This window comes from Pholcus phalangioides, unplaced genomic scaffold (assembly GCF_987345545.1).
Source record: "Pholcus phalangioides strain wild (caught in Gottingen) unplaced genomic scaffold, Ppha-v1.0 ptg000015l_1, whole genome shotgun sequence".
Classification (NCBI taxonomy): domain Eukaryota; kingdom Metazoa; phylum Arthropoda; class Arachnida; order Araneae; family Pholcidae; genus Pholcus; species Pholcus phalangioides.
The window spans coordinates 72,891,881-72,919,831 of record NW_028301608.1 but is presented as its reverse complement, the minus strand read 5'-3'; the positions used below and the strand labels follow the sequence as shown (position 1 = coordinate 72,919,831).

Below are 27,951 nucleotides of genomic sequence, written 5' to 3'. Positions count from 1 at the left end.
AACCAATGTCAATTTTAAAATAAATTAATAATAATTAATTTTTTATGAGTATTTTTTGATTACTTATTCTCATTTACTACTTTTTTTTTAAATTGCCCACATGGCAGGGCCCCCAGGCTGAGATCTTTTACGGGCCCCCCGACCAGACTTTCACGGGGATTCCTTTATGATGAATTTATAACATGAAAAACAAAAACAAAAAAAAGATTAAAATCACCCCGAGCCCCAGGGCTGGAGCCTTGTCAGCCCACCCCTTGTGGGGGCCATGCCCATACGTTTATGAGATTGAAGTCCAGGAAAATTTCTGGGATCGGATCACTTTGATTCTATATTTTTTGGGATTGGGAGAAAAACCCAGGAAACGTTAACCTTAGTTATGAAACAGCTGGATCTCGAAAAATTAAAAAAAAAATCTCATTAAATCGTTATAGTTTTATTTTTACTATTTAAAAATATTTATAATTATTATTTTTTTTAATTTTACTGGGTTTTTTTTTATTTTCCTCGAGCGGCCGCGGAGCCCCTGAAGAGTGCACAAGGAGCCCAAGGGCTCCGCGGAGCACCGGTTGAGAACCGCTTACCTAGAGAGTGTTTGAGCATGGCAGTGATTGAAAAAGTGAGGGAGCTGGTCAGTGAGTTACCAAAAGGGGGACCAACCGAAATAACGATTTAGAGCAGTGGTTTTCAACCTTTAGAAGCTCGCCCGGTTGATTCCTCTTTCTTTTTTTTTTGAGTGGAAGGCCTGGAAGTAAACACGACTAATGGAAAATTTATGAAAAAAAAATAAAATGATAATGGTTTGACTGATGACAGTACGAGCGACCAAAACAGGGTGCAAGCAAGTGAATGATAAAAAGAGTGCCCTTGAGAGCAAAGAGCCAAGGCAGTAAGTGACCAAATAAATGACCAAGAAAGTCTGCAAACATCTGAGTGACCATAAGAGTGATTTAGAGACAGAGACATATTTACTAGGAGCGGGAGGAATGGATTAGCGGGCTGCAGCCTAATGTGGCGAATTTGAAGAATGTGAAATCAAGAAAATTAGACAAGAAAGGCCGGCAAAATTTACGCCACAGGCGACCAAACCATAAATCCGACACTGATAGCACAAGCGTTCAATCAGCGGCGTAGCTTTCAATTCATGGCCAGACTGTAACTGGAGGGCTTGTCATTGCTCTCTAGCGATTGGCACCGCCTATACTTCATAATGGCTTCCTAGTTGAAAACAAATTGAGACAAAAAATTAGTTTTGTTTTTCTGCCTCCATATACAATGTCGACTTGACGAAGGATGAAGGAAATTCTACTATTTTCATGTAGTTTCTTGTGTCGGTACTACAGTGATTCTTATCAGTTTTCAGAATCGATAAAGCTTCCTCATGAGCATAATATATATATATATATATATCTCATTCTCTCACTTCAGAAAGAAATACCCGGCACGCACCTGTTTTGATGGGTGCAGCTCTGTCTAGGTCCTACTGAACAAATTGAGGCGTAGGATCTCTATTGTGGAATGGTCACTGAGCAAAGGGGAAAAAAACTACTTCTGATGTTCCGTCAGTCTTTGTTGTTGAAAATGAAGTAAAGAATGTCAACAGTTTATAAACGGCTTCTTTGGATATTTTCCCGCGCACACTTTTCCCTTATTCTGTTAATGGAACAAAACAATTGAAATTCTTTCAATAAACTGGCCAGTTTTGGCCAATCGTCGTGTAAAGCAATGGTTCTCACTGAGGGGGGGGGGCCTGGTGGCACTGGGATACTTCAGGGGGGGCCACGAAAGAAAATTTAGAAGGGGGCCATGACAAATGGTTTGGAGGGCTGCAGAGAGCTGAGAAGAAAAATTAAGGTGTAAAGAAATAAAGCTTTTATATTTAGTAACTATATACACTTACATATCCACAAAACTTCACCCACAAAACCAGGGCTGTCTTAGGGCATAGACCCGTCCGGCCCTCACCACCTACATTTTGCAGTAGGTTCCCCCCACTTGTGAAGGGTCATGCTCGGGAGTCTCATGTCCATAAGTGAATCCCTTGTGATATTTTGTATAGTACAATAAATTTTGTAAATAAGTAGGAAATATGTAGGCTGTTTATTTCCGGCTAAGTATAGGACTACCATAGCATCACTTTGCCTAGGGGGCCCATGATGTTCAGACAGTCCTGAATAGAAGTCGGATTAGCAGGGAGCTCAATAAATTCTAGGCCAGTGGCCTGGAAGCCAATTTTATTTGCAAAATTTTCGTTCAGTATAAATTCACTGAAAAAATCTATTCAATACGTATAAAGAACCTTGCTTCTAGATGAGGATCGAAGACTCTGGGTAAGACAGGGGAGCCACAGGCAAAAAAATTTTAAAAAACGCTGGTGTAAAAGAATGAATGCGTGAAAAATGATCAAGTGACACCATCAAAGAACGGGAAGATGGGAAATAATTGTTTCTCGTATTCAGTGACACTTATAAGCCAAAATAGATAGATGGAACAAATGGAAAAAACTACCTCTTTCTCCTTTTACGGGCAGTCGAAATGACCGATTGAACCGAGGAAAAAAGGTGAACCATAGTTTGATTTTGCCATGCTACTCAGGAAAAAAGAGAGACGCAAGGCCATAAAATATAATACTCAAGACAGATGCGGACCCAGGACGATGTGACGGGAGGGGCGAATTGTGTAAGCTTGTTTCACCGTCCCATATTGATATGTTATGGGACAGAAAAATATTCACGTTTTATTTGGCTCTTGGTAGGGGGTGGCTGTTCCCATCGCCTCCTCGATCCTCGCCTGAGTGAAGACAGGCATCTTCAGCGGCTAATAAAGTCGAGGCAAATATCTTCAGCTTCGAATGGAATGGAGTCGGATGTCTTCAGCAGCGGATGAAGCCGATGCAGATACAGTACAGCATCTCGATAATGGTCACCCATGGGACCAAAAATTTTGTCCGCTAACGGGACGCAGAGCCGCAGCAGGGACAAGCAATCATTTTGGCTCCCCCTTTTAATGTTGAAAGAGAGGTAAAAGTGTGAAATTTACGCCCCTTCTGGTCCAGCGCCCGGGGCAGCAGACCCACCTGCTCCCCCCTAGTTGCGGCCCTGACGGGAAGTGTCGATTTATGGAAGGTACGATAAAAACAGTGGAATCTCATTTATACAACTTTAACATTTATTCGACGTTTGACTTCGGTCGCAATTGGTTTCTATACTAAATTTTAATGTTAAAATGCCCTATACATATTATAAATTAATTTCTAACTGTTTTATACAGTAAAAGTGAACACCTGTTCAGTGGTTCCGACATATTTTACAATAAAAATTTAATCAAGTTAACGTAAGTGTGAAGACGATAAAAACATCTATAAAACCTTTATCAGTCTTGTAGTGTTGGCTTTTTTCACGCCTATCAACATGTGCAAACAAAACCAACGTTGCTATTCGGAATAATCATCCTGGACCAGAGTTATGTTCAGTTAATCAAATAATTAATTGAAAGATTATCATATTTCCCAATATGAACTTGGATTCATACATAATCATTGTGAGTATTATAAATTGAGGCATCTTTTACACCAACGTACGCGTTATTTTGCAAACGACTATCAAGCTTTGACATTTCGAGTTTCTTGATCAAATATCCATTTTAATTTAATGCTCCCCATGTACGTACAGTTTGCCATTATTTGGTCCTTTTGTTTTGATTTTATCATGTTCTTTTTGTTTTTTCCTGCTTTTTCCCCGCAATGTAAATGCAACTAGCCTTTTGTGGATGTAAATGAATAAATAAATCTGCAACTGCGAATAGATATCGGGTCCAGTACGTATCCGGATTTTTTGTGTAGGTGCATCGGATAATCCCGTATTTTACGGGACAGACAAATTTTCCCAATATTATTTGTCTCCCCTTCTGGACCCACGCTTGCCCTGGGAAGGGATTGCGGAGCTCACAGTTTACGTAATAATTGAGTGACCGCGTTGTTTATGAGAGAAACGGCATTTTTATTTCCACTCACTATTATCAAAATTTAAGAATGGAAAATGTTTATTTTACCCGACTGTTTTTTACAGAACATGTTACATGTTGCAGATGTACGAGCGGTAGCGTGAGCAAGATTATTTCGGGGGGGGGGGGGACTTTTCTTCCCTGAAAGCGAGGGTTCGTTTTTACTGCAAAAAAAAAAATATATATATATATAAACTGGAGTGCGTCCGGAACTCCAAGAATTTTTATTATGAAATTTTTATCTGAAAGAAATGAAAAGTCAATAAATGAACAGAATTCTAAGAGAATTCGAAGTTCTTTTCAACCAGTTTTTGGAGTCAATGAGGAGACTTTCGTTTTTACCGCCTTTGAATGTGCCGTATTGCAAATACCGTAGCATAGCTGCCAAGTCTCCCGAATTTTTCGGGAATCTCCCGAATTTTAACTTCATCGCTCGACCTCCCGAAAAGTTCTTAAATCTCCCGAATTTTTACAAAAATCACAAAAATCAATAATTGTCCCTAAACATTCCCTACTTCATTAAAAAAAATCCCCGCTTATGAAAACAATCCCTAAGAAATTTCTTGTGGGGCATCAAGCCTCTTTTTTTTCCCTTTCGAAATGATGTCACACGTCGTAAATGGGGAAATTCCCTTTTTAAGGAAGTTTTACAAACCCTCTGATGGTAACAAGGAAGTTGCTTGTCTTATCCTGCAGGGAAATGGCTTAGCAGCCAATAGTCCTGGATAATAATTGAAGATTATAGTGACGCGTATATGGTCAAAATTTCTTTTGTTGAAGTTACGTACGTGCGATATAACAAAGCATGAATACTGATAAGCAAAAACATATTTAATCAATTTTAAAGATACTTATTCCGATGAATTTCCTTTCATCAAACGTTCCAGAAGAGGCCGACTTTTCCTTTTTGTACAAGTTGTGTTACGGACATAAACATCGGTCATGGAAAGACTGCCATCATCACTCGTGAAATGAAAAAAAAAAACCATCAAGCAAGCGTTACAAAAAGTCAGTGTTCTTCAAAAATTGACGGTGTTTTCCTTCATCTTCCGATGATTTTGGGGTCATTCGCGGAGAATGTTTGTTCACAGCGTTTCTGATTGAACACAATATTTATTTTTATATTATTGAAGTTTTGGCCTCCAATTTCACTTGTTTTTTGCGTAGGAATTTTATTCCTATATTATTAAATTTTATTTCCATGTGTGTAAAATCCCTATTTTAATTTGACTTCGGTTTTTGAGTAGGGATTTTATTCCCTACGCTTTAACTTTCATGTTTGGAAAATCCCTATTTTATTTGGAAAAATCCCTATTGTATTTATTAGGGAGTGGTTTTAGCATAAAATACGGGTTTGCGCGAAAATCTCCCGAATTTTCATTTTCAAAAGTTGGCAGCTATGCCGTAGGGGAAAGAAAATGTTTCGTACCGAAGAGGAAAAAAGTGTTACTGACTGGGCGGTACCGAAATGTCAATCTTTATTATCACCACACTGTCCGGGGTATTATATACCGTTGTTCGCAAGGGGGGTACTTGGTCATGTTACCACATGACCAAGTAATATTTCCAATTAAATCGGTACTACAAAAACTTAAATCAATTGAGTTGGAAGATTGTGAAGAGTAATGAGTTGGAGCAAGTGGTTGAATTAGCCCAATAGAATTCTGAAGATACCAATTATAAAGCTGACGACCAGCATTATCAGTTCTGGATGAGCCCCATGCAGGATGTGAGCTATTAAAACCACCCAAAATAACAAAAGGTGGAGATATTTGATCAAAAATCACATTCATGACGTTAATAATATTTGAAGAATCTGATATATATAAGTTTACAATGGTGAAATGAAAATTCTGCAAATAAATTTTGATAATAAGAGCTTCAACACCAGATGAGTTATATTTGAAAAGAATGTTTGATGGAAACTTATTTCTGATAGCCATTAATACACCTCCTCTCCCACTGTTAAGTCTATCACATCTGTATATTTGGAAATTAGGTAAATAATATAATTCATCAGATAAAAATGTTTCTTGGAAGCACAGGATATCAAAATCATTCATGAAACGAAGAATGTGATATTTCTTATTTTTAATACTTCTACAATTCCATTGAAGAATTCTATGGATGTTAGTCATGTGTGATTCAAACCAAATCTTTAAGTAAATTTTCAATAAAATAGTATTTATAAATTAGTTTGGCGATGAGTAAATGTGGTATAAAATCAAATATAAAAACAGGTTTAGACTTTCTCTTTGAACCATGTCTGTCTTTAACAGTTTCAGAAATGGTGCTATTGAAACTAATTGCATCTCTCAATTGATCATCAGAAGAAGCCGATCTTTTTCTTGAAGAATTAACAAGATCTTTTAACATAGGCTGAAGCTGGTTAGATATACAGGAGATGATTTCTGGTAAAATTTCTTTCAATGATTGTGTAATTATTTCAGCTACAGACTGTTTGATTTCCAGTATTATTGATTCTTTTATTTCTGCCAGTTCTTTTGCAACAAGAGATTGGATATCTCTTTTGATATTAGATAAATCTATGTGTTGAGACGAAGCTTGCACTCAAGTGGCATATGACATCTCATTTGGCTTACAGAATCTCCTCGCTACATGAATAGGCACATTATGTTCAGATTTGTAATTGAGAATTTTTTGTTCATGGATATATTTTGGACAATTTCTGTCAGTAGGAAGATGATCTGGTGATGAACAATTAATGCATTTCGTTTCACTATCACAATCTTTGGCACCTCCACCACAATATAAACAGACTTGAGACTTAACTGGGCAGAATTTTGATTTGTGAAAGAAACTGAAACATTTGTTACACATGGAAGGTCGTTCTATAAACCTTTGTGGCTTAAAGATCTAATACCATAATTTAAGTTCAATGGGCACAGAAGTCCCTAGTGCAATAATAATAATAGTTGGTGTCTGAATTTGGTTTCGTAGAATATGGCGGATATTCAAAGGGTAAAAACCATTTAGAATTAACTCATTAGCAATTTCATCTAACGGAATTTCAACTGGAATATTCCTCACAATATATTTTGAAGATAGTGTATCGGTTAGAAGTGAGTTAACAACTGGAATGTCAAGGATAGTTTTGATGTTAAGTAGTTCCTTCGCCACCAATGCAGAATTAGTAGTAACAAAAAGATCACAGCTCTTGGCTACCCTTATTTCAGTAATTTGATCTGAATTGCTGATCATATTAATAAAATTCCTTCTGAGATCATTAGGTCTGGACGTTGGAATTCTGGTATTTCCGTGATATTTCACGGTGAAGCTAGTGATGTCTGTTGAAAAATCTATTATTTCATTATCAGAATAAATAGATGACCATACACGGAAATTAATACCCTGACCTTGGTTTGCATTACTATTCCCTTCTTGAGTCTCCATTAAACTTGCCGCCATTATCGCCAGAGCTATGGTGGCTTCAATTTACGCCGCCATATAAATAACTGAAGACAACTTGAAATTAAGTATTCAATACGGGTATGAAGTTAGAAAACGTCTTCCGACGTTGTTCGATGACAACTAACCTGACGCTGGTACCACTAATGTTAGACACAATAGGCCTGTCTTTCAATCTATATTCCTTAACTTGATAATTGTTAGAAAAAAAAAATACAAATTCTCAAAACAAAAATAATTCAATCACGAAGAGCAAACACAACACGTCCGTTCATGAACTCACCTCGAGTCTCCAATAAATAGTAAACACAAGAGAGCGGCTGGGGTGATTGTCATTGTCACGCTCAACTTGAACCGCAGTTCTTTTTTCAAGAAACGTCGCTCGATCGCTCTTTGAAAAGAGCCGCTCTTCCAGACGGTTCATGAGCGGATCGTCCATCTTTACTCAACTCAACTGTCTGTTTCTGAGATATGTTCACTTCACTCGGTTATTAGATTGGTGTTGTGTTACGTTCGTCGTTATACGTGGAATTTTCGCCTGTTGTGTGAAACGTAAACAGTTTATTGCTAGCCCAAGATGGGTAGCGGAGATAGCAAAATAGTTCCAGGAGGTGGCACCGAGGGATATCATGTTTTGAGGGTAAACAGATGCTCCACTTTCCATCTCATGTCATTCCACAATTAATATATGTCATGATAAATTTGATTTACAATTTATAAAATAATATCGTTTTGTTTTTCTTAAATTGTGCCATTTCTCATAACTACCCTTATTATATAAATATAATTTACGAATGTGCATCATGTGCAGAGATTGCTCCTCAGGTTCAGTGTTAATTAGTGGAACAAAAGGACTTGCTTGTGTATTAAAACACGTAATTACGCCGAGTAAAATATAGACCAGTGATTCCCAACGTGGGCGTTAACTCTCCCTGGGGGGTGATGGAATGTTCTTCTTGGGGGGTAGTAGAAGCTACGGGTATAACATAGGATCCTATGGGTTAGATTACGTTGGGGGCGATGGAAGAAAAAATTTCTGAAGGGGATGATGGGACAAAAAGGTTGGGAAACTATGAAGCCAGTCTCCGACAATTCCAGCAGTGTGAACGGGTGAATTACATCTTGGAACACAGGTCAAGAATCAGGAAACTAATACTGCACCATTGAATGTAGACGGTCGGCCAGAATACTGATATAAACCGATGCTTTAACCCGCTCATCCAGGACAACAAGGGGGGCCAATACCATGGTGAGACATGATGCCCCACAGCATCACTGATCCCCCTCCATGCTTAACAGTAGAAAGGAGACAGTCAACATTTTAAGCTTCTGCTGGCGTTCTCCAAACATAAACACATCAGTTAATCTGGAATAATGTGAACGACAATTCGTCTTACCAGATAACATTCTTCCATTGTTGTTGTGTCCAATTCTTATGTTCGGGACACCATGTTCGTCGTTTCAAGGCATTGCATGATGTCACCAATGATTTTGGAATAGTCGCTCTACCTTGTATGTTTGCTGTATGCAGTTCATGGCATATAGTTTTTGCCAATACACCTTCCTGTACATGTATGTTCATATGTTCATCTCAGATGTTATCTGGGATGTTTTTATCTTGTGCTTTCTGGCCACAATCCGCTTCAAAGCCCTTCTGGGTCTAACGGCCATCTTCAACTTTCGGCCACTGTTATGCTTGGTAGATGTCTTTCCCTGTTTGCTATAGGCTGTCATTACCATAGACACAGTGCTTCTCCTGATACCAACAAGGGTGGCCGTTTTCATTACCGTGGCCCTGGCAAGACGGGCTCCAACAATCATGCCTCTTTCGAGATCTGAGGTCAGCCATAATGAAGTTTTAACGCCCCAATATACATTGCATCCGAACGCTATCACTGCTATGACTAGACTGATGTGTGCACATATCGCCCACTAAATGGAACTCTTCCACACTAAAGGTCAGGTGTATACTACAGGTTTCCCTGAGTGTTGTTTTTTGCACAGCTGTTCACATTATTTTGTCCAACCCCTGTAGACCACAGTTTTCCAACCTTTCTTGTCCCATCGTCCCCCACCCCCCAACTCAATCTAACCCACAGAATCCTATGTTAAACCCGTAGCTTCTTTCCCCCCTCCCCTTGAACATTCCATCACCTTCCAGGGGGCACTTACGCCCACGTTGGGAATCACTGATATAGACTCTTGATTTATTGGAACCACAGATAATTGTATAAATATAGTGCACGTAGATTTCCAATTCTGCGAGCCATCATAATCTTTACAGATTGGGGGAAAACCTGAATTTCAGTTAGCAATGGTGTCGACTTGCAGAATCTGAAACCAGCGTGCACACATTATATTCATACCCTTATGTTATTCAAGTGTTATCACTAAGGCTCGACTTTTTATGACATGTCATATTTTGGACATTTTCGAGGGATTGATCATATTTTAAGCATTTTAAAGCAATAGATCTTTTTTTTTGGTCATTTTATCACTGAAAATTTTAATCTGGGAATTTTCTTCAGAGATGCGCTTACAATGAATTCTTGTCATTGAAAAAAGCTTTCCCAAGAGCCATTTTTTATTCTTTGAGGATATTTTTGCTGTGTGGCATGATATAATATATAGCAGAGTTTGTTTTAAACCATGGTTTTAACCAAGCGGTTTTTAAAAAAAACCAGTCCGGTGTTTTTAAAAAAAATGTTAAATTTACGTGATTATTAATTAATTTATTTATAAATTTATGTGAAACCAGTCTGGTTTTTTTTTCAAAAAATCACATAAAAGTGGCCTAAATATAATTTTTTCCCTTGAAAAATATCATAATTCATTATTAGTCAATACGTTTTATTCTTACCACATTTTATATTCTTGGAGTATATTCTAATGATACATCTTTAAATGGTGTAAGATGATATAATTGGTTTTTTTTCAAAAAATCTCATGAAAGTTGCCTGAATATAATTTTTTTTTTATATTAAGTGTCTTGGTTGCTCAAAGTTATATATAGAAGCCAAAATTTCTCATTCTTGCCAGATTTTCTAACTATTGGCTACATTCTGATGCTCTATCTTTTGCAAATTCATGAATAAGGATTGCATTACACATCTTGATGTAGTGGTGTATTATCTCAGTGTATTTTTCCCCTTCACAAAGAAGCAGCAACATTAGTGACACCATCATGCTAGGGACAGGTGGTCTTATAATCTAATAAAGACACCAGCTGCCCCTAAGGGACACAAAGACCAGTGTACTAGTATTTACATTACCTCACAGATATTTTCATTTTATTTCCTTAAGAAGTAGCACATCTCATACTGTATATCACCCAGTCTTAATATTCAATTCGGCCATCAGTTCACTTTGCAACTTCTGGCTGGGGGATTTCTTAAAATCTCATGAACAGAGGTTGGATTGCAAAACATTGGTGATGTGCAAGCACATCCACAAAGCCGCTGTGGTGGTCGAGTGGTCATAGTGACGGACTCGCACGGACCCAGGGGATCGCGGGGACCCAGGTTTGAGCCCCACCGTCACCACAGTGGTGATCGGCTGAAGTTGGTTTTCTGTGGTTCCCAACTTCGAGGCGCAAATACGAGCCGTTCTCCCTGTTAAAAAGTCTCGCCACAGAGAGCAACAGTCCTACAAACAGTACAAATATTCAGTCACTACACATCACTCACTTCACTTCTGAGATATAGATGGCAGCACTGAAAAATCATACACAATACTAGATACTCACTCAGACTGTTAGGTACATGCACTTACACTTCCGGCACAACTCACTAGGTAGTAAATTGCCTATGGCAATAGACCTGAGTTGTGCTCAGTTTGAAAAAAAAAAACACATCCACATCATGACCGTGACATAGTCTGATCTGTTGTTGAACAAGTATTTTTGTGCTTTCACCTCATTGCCAGATTATGATGGACAATATATTTAACATTTCTTGAGTAAGTTGTAGTTATTTGTTCAATTACTTCATTTTTGTGATGTTTCCATGAATTATGAAATCGTGCAATGCTAGCTAAGTTCTAATTTGCCCTGAATGGCCATCGCTCCCATTCTGCTAGCAAATTTTGTGTTCACTGAGTAGTGTTGTTAATTTTCCATTTTTATGTATTTCCCCCTTTGCCATATAAAATTCCATTGCTTCAGAAATATTCATGTAAATTTTCAAGTCATTCTGACAATGGCTCTTCTTCTACAGTGTTTTAAATTGGAACTTTAGTTATATATAATCACCCTGTATATTGTAAATCATCGCTAATTAATCTACATTATTTATGCTTCATTAAATACATTATATTAGCTTAATTTTTATCACAGTTTTTGTAAAATAGCTTCTTAATTAAGTATAATGAAAGTAACTAGAGAAAACACCCCTTTATATATTATATGATTAATAGTAACATTAACAATTTTCAAACACACAGTAATTTATTGAGTTCAGTAAAAAAATAATTAAATAACATAAGTGTGTTTTCATTAAAATGTAAGAAATATTTCTAGATTAATTAATATGGGAATAGTGTTAATTGCATTAATAAGCATTTTATTTTAATTATTAGAAGTTTGAATGATTTTTCAGAAATCTCTTTGTTTTTAATGTTAATACTATTTAAACCAAAAAACCGGTTTGAACCAAAAAAAACAGGTTTTTGGTTTTTTTAACCAACCCTTATATATAGATGTTATTCATTTACTTGAAATCTCCATGTTCAATGGATTTCCATCGTGCCTAAACACAGGTTTTTGTCAGGAGGGGCAGACTTGGTTTTGCCACCACTCCCTTTCAATATAAAACTGCACAGCTTTATGACAATGTTCTTGCTCAGTGGTTTGAAGTGAAAATCATTTTTTCAATCTCCCCTACTCCACTAAAATTGTGACTTCATCAAATTTGGTAGTTGCCACCCTCCCTTGTCCTTTTCTTCAATTCTGGCACTGTCTAAAGTTGAGTGTTCAGAGTAAGAAGTTACTGTATTTTTTCCAGGACTTTGTAGAGAATATTTTCAGTACTGAGGATTGCCACTATGAAGGTCATGTATCTTGAGGGATTTGCATCACATTTGCATAGTGGTGATTGGTTGGAGTTGTTTTTCTGTCATTTTCTAGTTTCGACGCAAATGTGAATCAATCTCCCCTTGTAAAACATCTTACAACAACGGCTGCAACCAAAAATTGACACAGAGGGCAAGTATCTATTTTGGCACCTTTTGTAATTTTAAACAAATAAAAAAGCAAACTCAATGCCCTTACTTGTCCAGTGTACAGGTGCCAGACTTTTCCCCTATTTGCGGCTGTGCATACAATTGTACAAATATTCAAGTATCTGAAGATGTCATTCTCTCTGTGCTGTTGCTATGAAGGTTTTCAGAAGGCTGGCTGATGCAAAAATAAATCCAGGAAAGAAAATTCAGTTGCCTTTACGAGGAATTGAACTTGTGTCCTCTCACTTCTTTGGATGAGAGCGTGTTAGACTACTATGCTACAAAGACAACGAATCCTCTCTCCTTAGATCTTTAGAGCTTGTGTGTGTTGTACATGTACATGGTACTGTACATGGAAAGCCAGACCTAAGGCGGCTAAAGCTCACATTGCTGACAATTGAATTTTCTTTTCTGGATTTATCTTTTCATTAGCAGGCTGTTGACACTTCATAGTAATAGCAGAGAGTGACATCTTTGGATAAGTCGCCATCTCGTGGCAATGTCAGCAATGTAAACTTTGGCCTAAGTTAGGTATGGCTGTCCATGTACAGTGTGCATCCCCAAAGTAGAATGCATTGTAATGCAATGAGCCATCAGCTGACTGGTTTGTTCTGCAGTAAAATCCCAGCAAAAGCTTGTTTTCTGCACTTTTTCTTAAAATTCTTTCAGCTTGTTCTGCTGTAACACTAATTTTCTTGCGACGTATGTCACAGATTTCGGCATATTCTGCTTTAGGGGTGGGATTCGTTGCATCATAGGTGAGAGGATGTGGGTTCGTTCCCTGTAAAGGCGAATTGATTTTTTTACGTAGATTTATCTTTACATCAGGACACTGGTCAAAACCTTCTTATTCAAGCATTGCACTTCACTCACAATTATAAGTACAGATGGCAGCACTAACTTCATGAACCACACCAGATACGCACGCAGACAGTTAAGTAGCAGTTTGGTTAGCATGCGGCGTATGTCTGACTGCCAATGAACATAACAGTTGCAAAACATACTATTTATTACATTTATCGTAGTTTCCATATTCATGGTTGTTTATCCTTTATTAGAAATTTTTTTTTTGTCAAAACTCAGCAATCGTCATTCATGTGTTGTGTACAAAATTTGAGTGTTGCTTGTTTAGGATGCTTCATTTTTTTCTAGTACTACTGATAATCCTTCAGAAAGACAAAAAAAGTTGAAACTTTACAAAAATTTGATATATTGAGATGCTTGGCGAAAGTAAGTCAGTTGCTGCAGTGGCCTGTCATTACGGAATCAACGAATCTACAGTGGCATATATATCTCTCTCTCAAGAAAAAGGAATCTGAAATTCGTTCAGCTGTGGCTGTAGTGAAAACTTTGCATCGCCTACGGGATCCATTTGTTTCTCATATAGAAAATGCTGGTTTTTTTTTGGTGGGTACAAGACTGCTAAAAGAAGGTTATTCCAGTTGATTAATATGATAAGGGAAAAAGAGATAAAATTTTATACGCTTCTATAAAGGGCTGGCGAAACCTCTATTTCATCAGAATTTTATGCAAGTATTATTCATAGGTTTAAGAAATGATTCCGATTACGCAATGTAAAAATCAATGGCAATCAAGCCTTTGCCGACCAAAAGGCAGCTAGAAAATTTCCAAAGACTTTGCAGAAAATGATTGAAGAGAACGGTTCAGGGTTTAAGCTGGATAAAAAAAATTCCTTTCTCAAGAAAGCGAAAATGGGGAGAAAAGCTTTAGCAAAATGTTACAATGCTAAGTGGCCATTCAAGTATTACGTCAGTGAATTTTTAGCCATTTTTGACCCCTCTCCCCTTGTCAGCAAAACACTGACCCCCTCCGACCCTTGTCAGCAAAATTTAGTCAGCAGCTTAGAATATTTCATATCTTCAAAGAGGGTGGTTGATGACGTAAGCAACCTTCAACCCCCCCCCCTGTCATCAAAAGTCAGCAAATCCAACCCCCCCCCCCCCCCGATGCTGACACATAATACCTTGCGTACCTCCTGTACACATTTTTGCAAAAGTGGCTACTACTTTTTTCGCATTCTACGATTTTCTTTCTTATTTTGTGAAAAATGTGACCATAGCTTAAACTCTGGAAGGGTTATGCACCTTAGTAGGTGTTTACCGCTGACGAAACTGCACTATTTTGGCAGAAAATGCCGCAACATTTATTGCCTAAGAAGAAAAGCAATCCCCTGGTTTTAAGACATGTGGAAATAGATTTGCTATGCTGTTTTACACAAATGTATATGGGTACATGTTAAAGCTCACTGTCATTTTCAAATCTAGAATCCACAAATATTGAAGGGAAATGATAAGCCAAAGCTCCCACAGTATTTTGGATGAATGATGAAAAGGCTGGGACTATTAAAATACTTTACCTGGATTGGTGCAAACGGTGTTTCGTTCTGGAAGTCAGGAGGTACCTTGAGAGTGAAGACATTCCATTCAAAGTTCTTTTGATACTGGATAATATTCCTGGGCACCCAGATGTCAATGGGTTCAAAGCTGATGGTGTGGTAGTCCTTCATATGCCTCCTAATACAACATCTATCATTCAGCCCCTTGATCAGGGGTAATGCAAGCGTTCAAGGCTCAATGTAGATGATTGCACACGCAATAGAAGAAGATGCAAATGCAGAAAATGTCAAAGGTATATGAAAAAGTTACGCTATTGCTAATTCCACTACTGTCATCACTAGAGGCGTAGCAGTTCTTAAGAGAGAAAAACGGTCAACTCTGGTTGGATTAGCCTTTGGTTATAATGTGCACTCCAGAACACAACCATTTCGACAGAGCCAATTGAAGAGATTGTAAAAGAATTGTCACGTTAGCAAAACAGGTGGATGGAGATGGGTGGAGAATTGTTCAATGACATGAATATAGAAGTCAAACAGCTAATTAATAGCAATTCACAGGCATTGAACTTGGAGGAATTAATGCAGCGGTATCAGATGATGAATTTCAAGATAGAGAAGTGGAAGACAAGTTCACCATGAGTATATAACATAGCGGAAGGGTTTCACAAGTTCACATCAGCATTAGATTATTTTCATGACATAGATCCCTCTATCAGGGTTGGACCGGTTTAAACCGTCAAAAACCTAAATGAATACCTTATGATAATGTTTTGCACGCAATAGGTATATGAAATGATGAAAAACTTACTTTTTTGCATATTACAATGTTTTATTTTCAAACATTAATTTATTACAATAATTAAAACAAAATGTTAATTATAATTTGCAATTTCAAATTTTTCAACATAGAACATAGTCTAGACATTATAAAATATAATTTTATGGTTTATTTATCTAAGCTTATCTTAACTTGTGTTCAATTTTCTAAGCAGAATAGAGCTGTTTATTCAAAATATGTATGACAGGGCATCAGGGGAAGGTTTTTGACTCCAGAAACTAACTTGGTATTAAAACTGTCAATGATGTCAAATAGTTGTTGTGTTAACCTGATAGATATGTTAAATAACAAATACTTAATCATTTTTATTTTAGGGTCATTCCATGTCAAATCACCCAACCATGACACCCATAGTCTCAGATTTCAATGATTTTTTTTTTATTTGTTGCATTTACCATCCTTATTAACCGTGTGAAATATTATTTGCATATCTCTAAAATTTTTTGAGAAAAAAAATGTTGAAATTTATCAAAAACTGATGCAGATGACTTTTCCGAGGCTCAATTTTTAAGCGGCATTGTTTGAGAAAATAAATCATAACTTTTTTAATTTTCAATATATTCAAGTAAAATTTTCACTAAAGTGTTCACAAAAACATACAGAATATGAATAAAAATAATACATACACTTACATTTGAAATTTACATGCAAAAAAATTATGTAAACTTTGTTTTTGTGGATTTTTTCGTTAGAAAAAATACAATTTTTCAAACATATTTTTAGACCAGAGGCACAGCAGTTACCAAAACAACTTTTATTTTAAATTTCTCCTAAATATCTGAAGTAAAATACTCGAGAAAAAAAATAATGGTTTATTGACCGTTAATATTTTTATTCTGGCTCGCAACACAAAATTCATCGAAATAAGACTGGATCGTTCCGATTTCAAATCATTCAATTAGATACTGAAATGCAACCCATCATCCCAGATTCCAATTATTATTTTTTATTTATTGCTTCTACCATGCTTGTTGACCGTGCAAAGTTTCATGTACATATCCCAAAAAACTTTTTGAGAAAAAAAATGTTTTCTAACCTCACGAATGACGTCTCTTAGGCTAACCCCATTCAAGCAATATTGGGTCATTCCATGTGAAATCAACACAATTTTTATATAAATTTTAACTCACCATCTCAGATTTTGATGAAACTTGGCACAGAGGTAGCCTACATGTAGATAAAGAAAACTACCCAATTTTATTAAAATACGTCAACCCATTTTGAAAATATGGCGATGTGAAGTTGTCAAAATTCACCAAAAAACACCCCACTGCCATAATTTCAAATTGCTGTAGCAACTCTCCTAATTAAGCTAAAATGATGGGACAGGTGTCATTTTGCAGCATTTTCTATGGGCTTTCCTATGATATGCAACACAATATGGGTGTGAGATGAAATGCTTTTTTTAAATTTAAATTAAAATTTAAATTTTGAATTTATCAAAAAGCGCATCTTCAAAAATTTTCAAAAAATTATATACAACACTTCACATTATTGTTAACTAATTCCCTAAGTATGAAAGTGGGACTGTCATGGGTTTACTACTTTATAAAATTTCAAAAATACATATTTCACTAAAAAAATTGACATTTTTGTAAAATTTATAGATTTAAGCAGAAATATACATAACTTACCCATAATTAAATTTTCACTTTTTTCATAAATTTATTTTTAATGTGTTTAAAATACAACTAGTGACTATGATGGGTGATTATTTTATGGTTTAACTAGTTTAAACCAGTCCAACTGCCTGTGGGCATAGGCAGACTGATCAGTCTTCATACTGATTCATTGGCAGTTGGATGTGAATGTTGTTGGGGATTAATGTGATGGTAATAAGTGTCTTTTTTAAATGTTAATATTTTGTGAGGTGTTGGTATTAGTGAAAAAAAAATATTATTTCAGTATATTTTCTTAGTGTTCTCTTCAGAAACTTTTTTCTATATTTTAATTGAGATCTGTGTGATATTATACAATGGAGAAAGAAAGATATCAGACACTACAATGTTGCAATCCTTTAAAAAAACAATCATTCTGTGAAAAACATAAGGAGACTAAGAAATGTGCCTCAATGGATGTGTGGTATGTTTCCTGATATGCCAAAGATATCAAAAATTTGTGATAATTGTAGGAAGCAGATTGGTTCATTGAAAAATATGCAAGGAAAAAATGATTGCAGAAAACTTTTGGATGATGAAACAAGCTATGTTCCTCCACCTTCAGCTGTTGTGCAGACACTAAATATGTCTCTCCAGGAATTAGGAGAGTCCCCTGTGCGTAGTACAAAACTTCAGATGAAGAAGTATTCAACCAAAAAATGTAAAAGCATTGGGTTAGCACTTAAAAAAAGAACTATTTGCTAATGCAGAGGATTCCTCAGAAAATGAATGTGAGTCACTGGAACAATCTGTTATAGCTAATCTGAAAGCTAGCTTTTCCTCTAGTAGCAGGAAAAAGAAAGTAATGCTACTGACTTGTTTGCCTGAATCTTGGAGTATAAGAAAGATAATGCGCGAATTCAATGCTCCTAACTACATGGTACGCCAGGCAAAATGGCTTTTGAATGAAAGAGGTATATATTAGAAAGTCCTGACCAAAAACCGGGAAAGAATTTGTCAAATGGAAATAAAACAGTAATATCTAAAAACTTATTTTGTGCAATTTAAAAGAAGCATATAAAATTTTCAAAGATAAATTTCAAGAAATAAAGATAGGGTTTTCTAAATTTGCAGAACGGCGCCCAAAACACTGCATTTTAGCAGGATATAGTGGAACACACTCAGTATGTGTTTGCACTACACATCAAAATGTCAAACTTATGATAGAAAATGCTAAGCTCTGTATGTTAACCAACGGAGAATTGGCCTCTTATAAACACTGTTTGGCAAAAATGCTGTGCAACCCAGCATCAATTCATTGCATTATGGGAAACTGTAGTTCTTGCCCAGGAAGTGACCCAATAAAAAGTACACTACAAAATTCATTTGATAATAATATGGTTGAGAATATCACTTTTCGACAATGTGTTTCAGTAGACAGATGTAACTTAGAAACCATACAGAAGACATCATCAGAGTTTATCGAATTATTTTCTGAGAAATTGACCACACTGATACTCCATGATTTTCTAGCTAAGCAGCAAAGCTCTTTTGTAAATGAAGTCAAGGAAAACTTGAATGAGGGTGAATATGTTGTTACATGTGACTTCTCTGAGAATTACACTTTTGTGATCCAAGATGTGGCCCTGAGTTATCATTGGTCAAGTGATCATGCAACAGTGCACCCCTTTGTAATGTATTACAAAGGAGAGAAGAAAACAGAGCATATGAGCTATGTCATAATTTCTAATTGTCTAGAGCATAACACTATAGCAGTTTACTGTTTTCAAAAAAAGCTAATTCAATTTTTAAAAACCAAATTTCAAACTGTACAGAAGATATATTGCTTTTCGGACGGCAGTGCAGCCCAGTACAAGAATAAAGAGAATTTTATAAACTTATGTTTCCACAAAGAAGATTTTGGCATCGATACAGAATGACATTTTTTTGCCTCTGCACATGGAAAAGGACCCTGCGATGGTGTCGGTGGCACTGTTAAGAGATTAGCAACAAAAGCAAGTCTGCAGAGGCCATATGAGAACCAAATTCTTACTCCACAACAACTTTTTGATAGGGTAGTTAAAAACATTACATCTGTACACTTTGAATTTTCAACACAAGAAGAGTACATTGAAACTGAAAGATTTCTAGAACAATGCTTTAGTCAATCTGTTACCATCAAAGGAACACAGAGGTTACATGCCTTTATACCGATAGCATCAAGTACATCAAAAATATTAGTAAAAACTTTTTCAGGTACAACAGAATCTACTGTTGAAGCAGTCACAAAATCTCCGGAAAAACTGGCTTTAAGAGATATTCATGGATATGTTACTGCCATCTACGACAGGAAATGGTGGCTAGCTTATGTTTTAACAAAAGACGAAGGTCTTGATGAAGTTAAAGCTACTTTCCTTCACCCAGCTGGCCCATCACTGTCTTATGCATATCCTACAAAACCTGATATTCTATGGGTATCTGTAAATGATGTTCTTTGTAAAGTAAACCCAGTAACACCAACAGGAAGAATATATCAAATTCCTGTGGATGATACTGTAAAAACAAATGAAGCGTTCAAAAAGACAGTGTAAATCTTAAAAAATATACTGTTTGTATCAGGTTTGGCAAGTGACATTTGAATGTATGTGTTAAGAGTAAATTTCAGTGTGTACATAGATATATTAAGAATAAAGACTAAAGATTTATTTATGGGTAAGTTATGTATATTTCCACTTAAATCTATAATCTATAAATTTGACAAAAATATCAATTTTTTTAGTGAAATATGTATTTTTGAAATTTTATAAAGTAGTAAACCCATGACAGTCCCACTTTCATACTTAGGGAATTAGTTAACAATAATGTGAAGTGTTGTATATAATTTTTTGAAAATTTTTGAAGATGCGCTTTTTGATAAATTCAAAATTTAAATTTTAATTTAAATTTAAAAAAAGCATTTCATCTCACACCCATATTGTGTTGCATATCATTGGAAAGCCCATAGAAAATGCTGCAAAATGACACCTGTCCCATCATTTTAGCTTAATTAGGAGAGTTGCTACAGCAATTTGAAATTATGGCAGTGGGGTGTTTTTTGGTGAATTTTGACAACTTCACATCGCCATATTTTCAAAATGGGTTGACGTATTTTAATGAAATTGGGTAGTTTTCTTTATCTACATGTAGGCTACCTCTGTGCCAAGTTTCATCAAAATCTGAGATGGGGAGTAAAATCACTGTGTTGACTTGACACGGAATGACCCTATTATTTGTGAAAATATATCATAACTTTGCAGATTTTCAATATATACAAATGAAATTTCCACTAAAATGCTCACAAAAAAATGCAGATTATGAATAGAAAAAATGTAAACCTTAGAGGGAAAAAGTCATTTAAATTTAATTTTTTTGTTATTTTTTTTTATTTTTAACACAATTTTTTAAACACTTTTTTTTGGATGCACAGCATGAATTTTCAATTTTATTTAAATTTAATCCTATTAATATATTAAGAAGACTAGAAAAGTAAACATTATTTTGACAGTTAATACATTTGAGTACCTAACAAAACAATTGTACTTATATGACTACATTAATTATATTTGTACATTTTGAATTAATATAATGATTCATGCTTAGTAAAAAGAAATTTATATTTTATTTTTCATGTACGCTTATACATTTATTACAGTATTCACTAAATTAAGTTTCATGAGTAGTTAATGCAATAATTCAAAACAGTTAATAAATTTTAAAATTCTAGGATTAAATGAATTCATGAAATAATTAGAAATGTTAATGTAATGTGTCAAATGGGAGTTGGTGAAAAAAAAAAGTTTTGGGTGAATAAAATAATTTTTAAAATTAAACCTTCATGCTCAGATTCTTAGAAGTGTTCAAATTCCAAATAATTAATTTCACTTTTAATTGATCCATAAATATTTCTTATTGTTGGGAATTTAGCAGAGATGTCGTGTCAAAGCATGAACTGCTCATCAATTAAGTAACGAAATATCTAGTTTATTATAAAGAGATTAATATAATCACACGGTAAAACACAATACGACCATCACGTCTATCAACTAACAAGCTACTCTCTATATTGGCGGGAAAACATATATGACCTACTTTCTCTCGCTGCTATATCAGCGCCGCCACACTTGAGTTACAGAGGAGGTAAGCGGTGAAGAAAACATTACATGAAATATCTCAACAATCCCCCCCTCCTTAATGTAAAGTTTTCTTTTACAACATATGCAAAATAAATTTCACACAAAAAAATTCAATATATATATTCATATACAAAACCCCCTCTTAAACATATAACGATCAGCGTAATGTTTGTGACATAATGCAACACAAAATTTTGAATCAAATAATATGCATTACACAGAATACAATCCCAGCAGCTTACAGCAATTTTGATGCTTACCTTTACCAAGTGCTTTGGTGTGCATGTCAGCAGGCATATCCAAAGAAGCTAAATATTTTATATCGATAATACCATGTTCATAAACTTCGCGAGCAAAATGATAACGTATATCAATATGCTTGCTTCTAGCATGAAACACAGGATTTTGCACAAGCTTTGCTGCTGATTGATTGTCACAAAACACAGTCACGGGTGCAGTCAATGAACTTGGAGACAGTTCAAGGATGAAATGCTTCAAATATACAGTCTCTTTCGCAGCTTCGGATAACGCCATGTACTCCGCTTCAGTCGATGATAACGCAACACTTTGTTGTTTTCTGGATTCCCAGGTCACGGCTCCTCCAGCGAGTGTGAACGCGTATCCAGAGTATTATCTTCTGTCATTGATGTCTGAAGCCCAGTCGGCATCCACATATGCAGTCAATGGCTTTCCCAAACGCTTGAATGTGAGACCTTGATCCATGGTGCCCTTGAGGTACCTCAGGATTCTCTTAGCTGCAACCCAATGACATTTTCCGGGGTTGTTGTTGAAATGGCTGAGAAAATTCACGGCATGCGTGATGTCAGGTCTAGTTGCCACACATGGATACATCAGAGAACCAATCAGACTTCGGTACGGAACGTCTTCCATTTCGGATTTTTCCACATCGTTTACGGGACACATCTCTTTGGTCAGCTTGATGCCGCTTTCCATCGGTGTGGATACAGGCCTAGCCTCTTGCATCTCGAACTTCCCCAGGATATCCTCTGTGTACTTCTTTTGAGACATTTTGATACGAGTCCATGGTTTGTTCAAACTCAATGCCCAGACAATAATGCAGCTTTCCAAGATCCTTCATCTTGAAAGAATTTGCGAGATTATCCCTAATGATTTTGTAGTTCTCTTTGGAATTTGTAAACACAATTAGATCATCAACATATACAATGATTGTTTCTGTGATAGACATTTTCTTGACATACACACACTTATCAGAATTTAGAAGATAGAAATTCAAAGATTTCAATTTTTCATCCAATTTCTTGTACCACTGTCTTCCGGATTGTTTCAGTCCGTACAGTGATCGCTTTAACAGGCACACTTTATCAGCACTCAATTCGTCCTGGAATCCGTCTGGGATTTCCATATAGATCTCTTCATCTAAATCACCATTCACATATGCCATCACTAAGTCTAGTTGATAACCCGTGAGATTATTCTCAACTGCATAGGCGATTACAGTTCTGATTGAACTCAGCCTTGCCACAGGCGAATAATTTTCAGCAAAGTCCACTCCGGGTACTTGAGAGCAACCTTTAGCGAGGAGCCTTGCTTTGTATTTTTCTACACTTCAGTCGGGTTTGTACTTCAATTTTAGTACCCATTTGCAGCCTATTACCTTTTTGTTTCTTGGTCTATTGACGATTTCCCATGCTTTTTCTTGGGTTAAGGCATCATATTCATCGCTCATGTCTTGTTTCCATTGCGCTTGATGCTGCCCACACAAAGCTTCAGAAACAGTAGGATTATTGTTGGTGTCATCAACCAGTTGCACGGCCTCGTTATCTTGGATTGTTTTTATTTGGTACTCTTTTCCCTGTCTTGATAAGCTTAGGACGACCAGGCGCTTGCGTTTGAACAGAGGGCAGGGTAGGAGATGTGTCGCTGTCCGAGTCATCTTCGCCCCCCTCAGAAGAACTTTCGTTTTCGCTAGAATCAGATGATGGCATATTTACACCGTCGTTGCCTCTTTCGGTGTTTACGGTTTCGCAGTTGTATATAGGAAACGTGTTTTCGTTTTCATCATCACAATCGCTTACAAGAGTTTCGGTTGGAAATACACATTCGACTTCACCATCGGAAGGAAGATTATTTTCAAACTCGTTGATAAATTTTACGTCACGGCTTGCAATCACCTTTCTTGATTGCTTGTCCCACAGCCGATACGCTTTCGATTCAGATGCATATCCAATGAAAATATGCTCTTGTGATCTTGGCTCAAATTTGCCTTTTAATCGCTTGTTCAACACGAACACTTTTTGTCCGAATACCTTGAAGTAGGATACACTTGGCTTGATGCCAAAAAATGCTTCGTGTGGAGTCGTCATTTCTTCGATAGCCCTCGTAGGTGCTCGATTTCGGAGGTACACAGCACAATTTACAGCTTCCGCCCAGAAACTTGCGGGTAGCTTTGACTGGATCAATAGGCATCTTGCCATTTCCACAATCGTGTGATTCATACGCTCGGCGACACCGTTTTGTTGAGTGTATGCGGCAGATTTTTCTCGCTGAATCCCTTGCTGTTGCAAATATTGGGTGAATTGAGACCCACAATATTCCAGCCCATTGTCGGTGCGAAGTGTTTTAATTTTCTGCCCGATTCAATTTTCCATTTCGGCCTTGAATTTCACGAATGTACCTTTCACTTCATCTTTAGTTTTAAGAAAATATACTTGCACATAATGAGATTTGTTATCAATAAATGTTACGAAATATCTCGAACCACTTAATGATGGGACTCTCATGGGACCACACACATCGGAATGGACAAGGTCCAGCAAATTTTTGCTTCGATATCGCGACTCTTTTTTTGGGAACGGTGTAGCCATTTGCTAACACTGGATGCATATTTTACAGTCCCTCAAAGAATCGGAATTTCCAAATGACATACCTTGTACCATTTGTTCGGCTTTCAGCTTCTTCAGGTCCCTCTCGTTCAGATGGCCATATCTTTGATGCTACTTCTGAAGATCGGTGAAAACTGTTGCGCTTTCAATGCTTGGCGTCACGTAGTATAAATCTCCATGGCGTTGTGCTCGTAAGAGTACGGATCCATCTGGCTCGATGACTCTTGCCTCTCGTTCATTGAAGATGACGGACTGGTTTTTCGCAGTAGCTTTGGACGTCGACATCAGATTGCTTTTCAGCTCGGCAACGCATAAAACATTTTCTAGACGAATTGTTCTGGTCCCGCATTCATCTGGCACCTTGATGCGAATGGTTCCTTTTCCCGTCACTTCGGCGGATTTATCGACAGCCAGTTTCACGAACGAGTTTGATTGCTTGTTGATTTCACAAAACAGTCTCTCGTCGTTGCACATGTGCGACGTTGCTCCACTATCCAGGTACCACTGTGTTCGGTAAACCTGGTTCAATGCAGTCTGTGGATTCTGTGCAGCCATTAAAGCTTTGTGTTTCGGAGATTCAGTTTGTCTGTCAGCCCTCTTCTTCCAGCACGCTGAAGCTTTATGGCCTTTCTTGGAGCAGAAGTTACAGATGATGTTTCGTAACGGCTTGTTTTTCGACACATTCTTGTTGTGGCTTGACCCCATTCTTCGGTCGCTTTCTTTATGGCTTGACCCCCCCCCCCCCCCATCTTCCGTCGCTTTCTTTTTGACGTTGCTGTCCTTTCTTGTCGGTGGAATAGCAGGCTTGCTGGGAAAAATCGACATGATTTCCTGTTCTTGCGTCCCACTCTTCAAGCAGCTTTATTTTCAAAGCTTCGGGCGTAGGTAGCTCGTCACGGGACTCGATAGCGCATCGGAAGTTTTCGAAACTGGTGGGGATACTGTACAGCAACAAAATCGACAGTAGGTCGTCAGCTATTAGAATGTCCATTTCATGGAGCTTGTCGACGATATCGAAAAAAATATTCAGATGATCAGACATACCTTCAGAGTCTTTCATCTTTCGAAATAGCAGCTGTTTCAACAGAGGTGCCTTTTTCGCCGGCCCCTTGGACTCGTATATTTCCTTGAGTTTCTTCCAGACATCATTAGCTGTGGTGCAGTGTTTAATATGACATAGTTCACTTGGGCTTATGGATAGGATTATGTCCGCTCTGGCTTTTTGATCGGCTCGAGTCCATTTCTTGAGCTTCTCGACATCAGCTTCCGTTGTACCTTCAGGAGGCTTTGTTTCTTTTCCGTTTGCCAAGTCCCAATGGTTGTTTTTGATGAGCACTGCTTCAATTTGTAGCTTCCACGTCTCGTAATTGTCCTTACTCAGCTTCTGAATGCTTGTAAGCTCTGACATCTCGCTCAGTACACGACTTGTGATGATACGAAGACGAAAACTAAACAACAAATACGCGGTCAACGGTCAACTTTGAAAACGACATGCAGTAAGTTACGTTGCCTGGGCCCATAACCAGATTGTTGGGAATTTAGCAGAGATGTCATGTCAAAGCATGAACTGCTCATCAATTAAGTAACAAAATATCTAGTTTATTATAAAGAGATTAATATAATCACACGGTAAAACACAATACGAACATCACGTCTATCGACTAACAAGCTACTCTCTATATTGGTGGGAAAACATATATGACCTACTTTCTCTTGCTGCTATATCAGCGCCGCCACACTTGAGTTACAGAGGAGGTAAGCGGTGAAGAAAACATTACATGAAATATCTCAACACTTATGATGCAACAAAGGCAAACTTTTGCAATCTGATATATTTTTGCATAAATAATTATTTTGTATTTGATAAATCCAGATAATATTAATCATATATATCTATATATATAAAATCACTTTCCGATGCGTTTCAGACGTGTATATGCCTTTACAATGGTTTGTCACTTCTTTAATCCTGTTAGTATATGTATAATAGTTTATGCCTTTATAATGGTTTGCCACATTTTCAGTATACTGTCAGTAATGAGGCTTTTTGAATAGACGTGATCCTCATAGAAATCAGTGCTAAAATTGTCGATTTTACTGTAGAAATGCGGAAATTAGTGGGATTTTCCGCCCCATCAATAATTTTAAAAATTGTATTGAATTCTCGATTTTTGAAGTATTCAGTTCGCTTAGAGATATACGAAGCCCAGGAGATTAAATATGAAGTAATTAGCCAAACCTATATTTTTCAGTTGGATATTCGAGCAATATCATTGATTTCATTTATATCTTCTCAAGTATGAAAATTAATGTCTCCATATTGTCTCTTTTGATATTTATTTGCATAAATTCATGTGGGCTAGGATATTTTAAAATTAGTTATGAGCCCGTGAAAAGTTCCACAGCTTTAACTAAGGATTTTTGGAAGCTGGAACAGACAGATGGATAACTTGAAGTTCAGGGGGGGATCGAAATACCTAGCGCCCATTAAAAAAAGAAAAATATATATTCATTTCTACATTTCTGTGTAAATCTAGATTTGTTTATTTCATGAATCGCGCAGGTTGCCATATTGGTTAACTTGGACACGGTTTGTATGGGCAGCGCCGGGTATTATAGCTAGTATGTATATATATATATAGATGTATTTTTGAAGTTTTTTAACATGCTTAATTATAAAGTTTTTTTACCGCAACAGTGTTAAATTTTTTTTAATTACTTTGATTTTTACAGCATATATTTTAATAAACAGCATATATTTTAATGTATATGATAAATATGAAATGGTTATACTTGTGTGAAAAAAGATCTACATTATAATATTTAACACAAGCTTCTATATATTTTTCCCAAGAAATAATTTAAAATTGCTGATAAAAAGCCAGAATATGAGGCATTAAATCACAAAGAATGAAATTATCAGCTACAACCTAATTGTTGTAGCTGAGGCAGATGGGAGAGAGTAGAATTGAAAACCTAATGTATATAATGCCTGGTGGTGATATATAAGATGTGATGTTTCTTGTTGTGATGGTGATTGTAAAAAATAATAATAGCTTCTGTGAAGATATGAACTATGGCACACTGGTCTTTGTCCTTCAGAGGGCAGCTGGTGTCTTATTTAATTATAAGACTTTATCCCACTTTATCCCAGCAGGTGATGATAAAGTCACTGCTGCTGCTTCATTGTGAAAACTAAAACAAAAGTGTTAGAACTAAACTGCCCCCCCCCCCCCCATCAAATGATGCAAGTCTCAATTATGATCTTGCTGAAGACAGAGAATGTGCTCCATAAAGTAGCCTACTCCAGGGTTTGCAAACTTTTCTTATAATTACACAATTTCCATTCGAGCTAAATATTTTATATCATCATTTTGGAATTCAAAGTAAAATGTCAAAAAAGACACTTGAAATTTATAGTGTTGGAAAAAAAACTGGATCTGACTGTCATAAAAATCATCATCAAGGACATCAATAT

General features: G+C 36.6%; 1 protein-coding gene across 2 annotated transcripts in view; it reads left to right on the top strand.

The window, feature by feature from the left end:
* Positions 1-7,819: 7,819 nt before the first annotated feature.
* Grasp65 (Golgi reassembly-stacking protein 2) overlaps positions 7,820-27,951 on the top strand; it is a 525,443-nt gene continuing 505,311 nt past the window's right edge. Inside the window, exon 1 of one of the 2 annotated variants that reach the window (XM_089244269.1) lies at positions 7,820-8,068. In XM_089244269.1, the coding sequence (XP_089100395.1) occupies positions 8,006-8,068 (63 nt within the window). In that variant the 5' untranslated portion in view covers positions 7,820-8,005. The remainder of the gene's footprint in view (positions 8,069-27,951) is intronic. The other variant, XM_089244268.1, reaches the window with a different exon arrangement.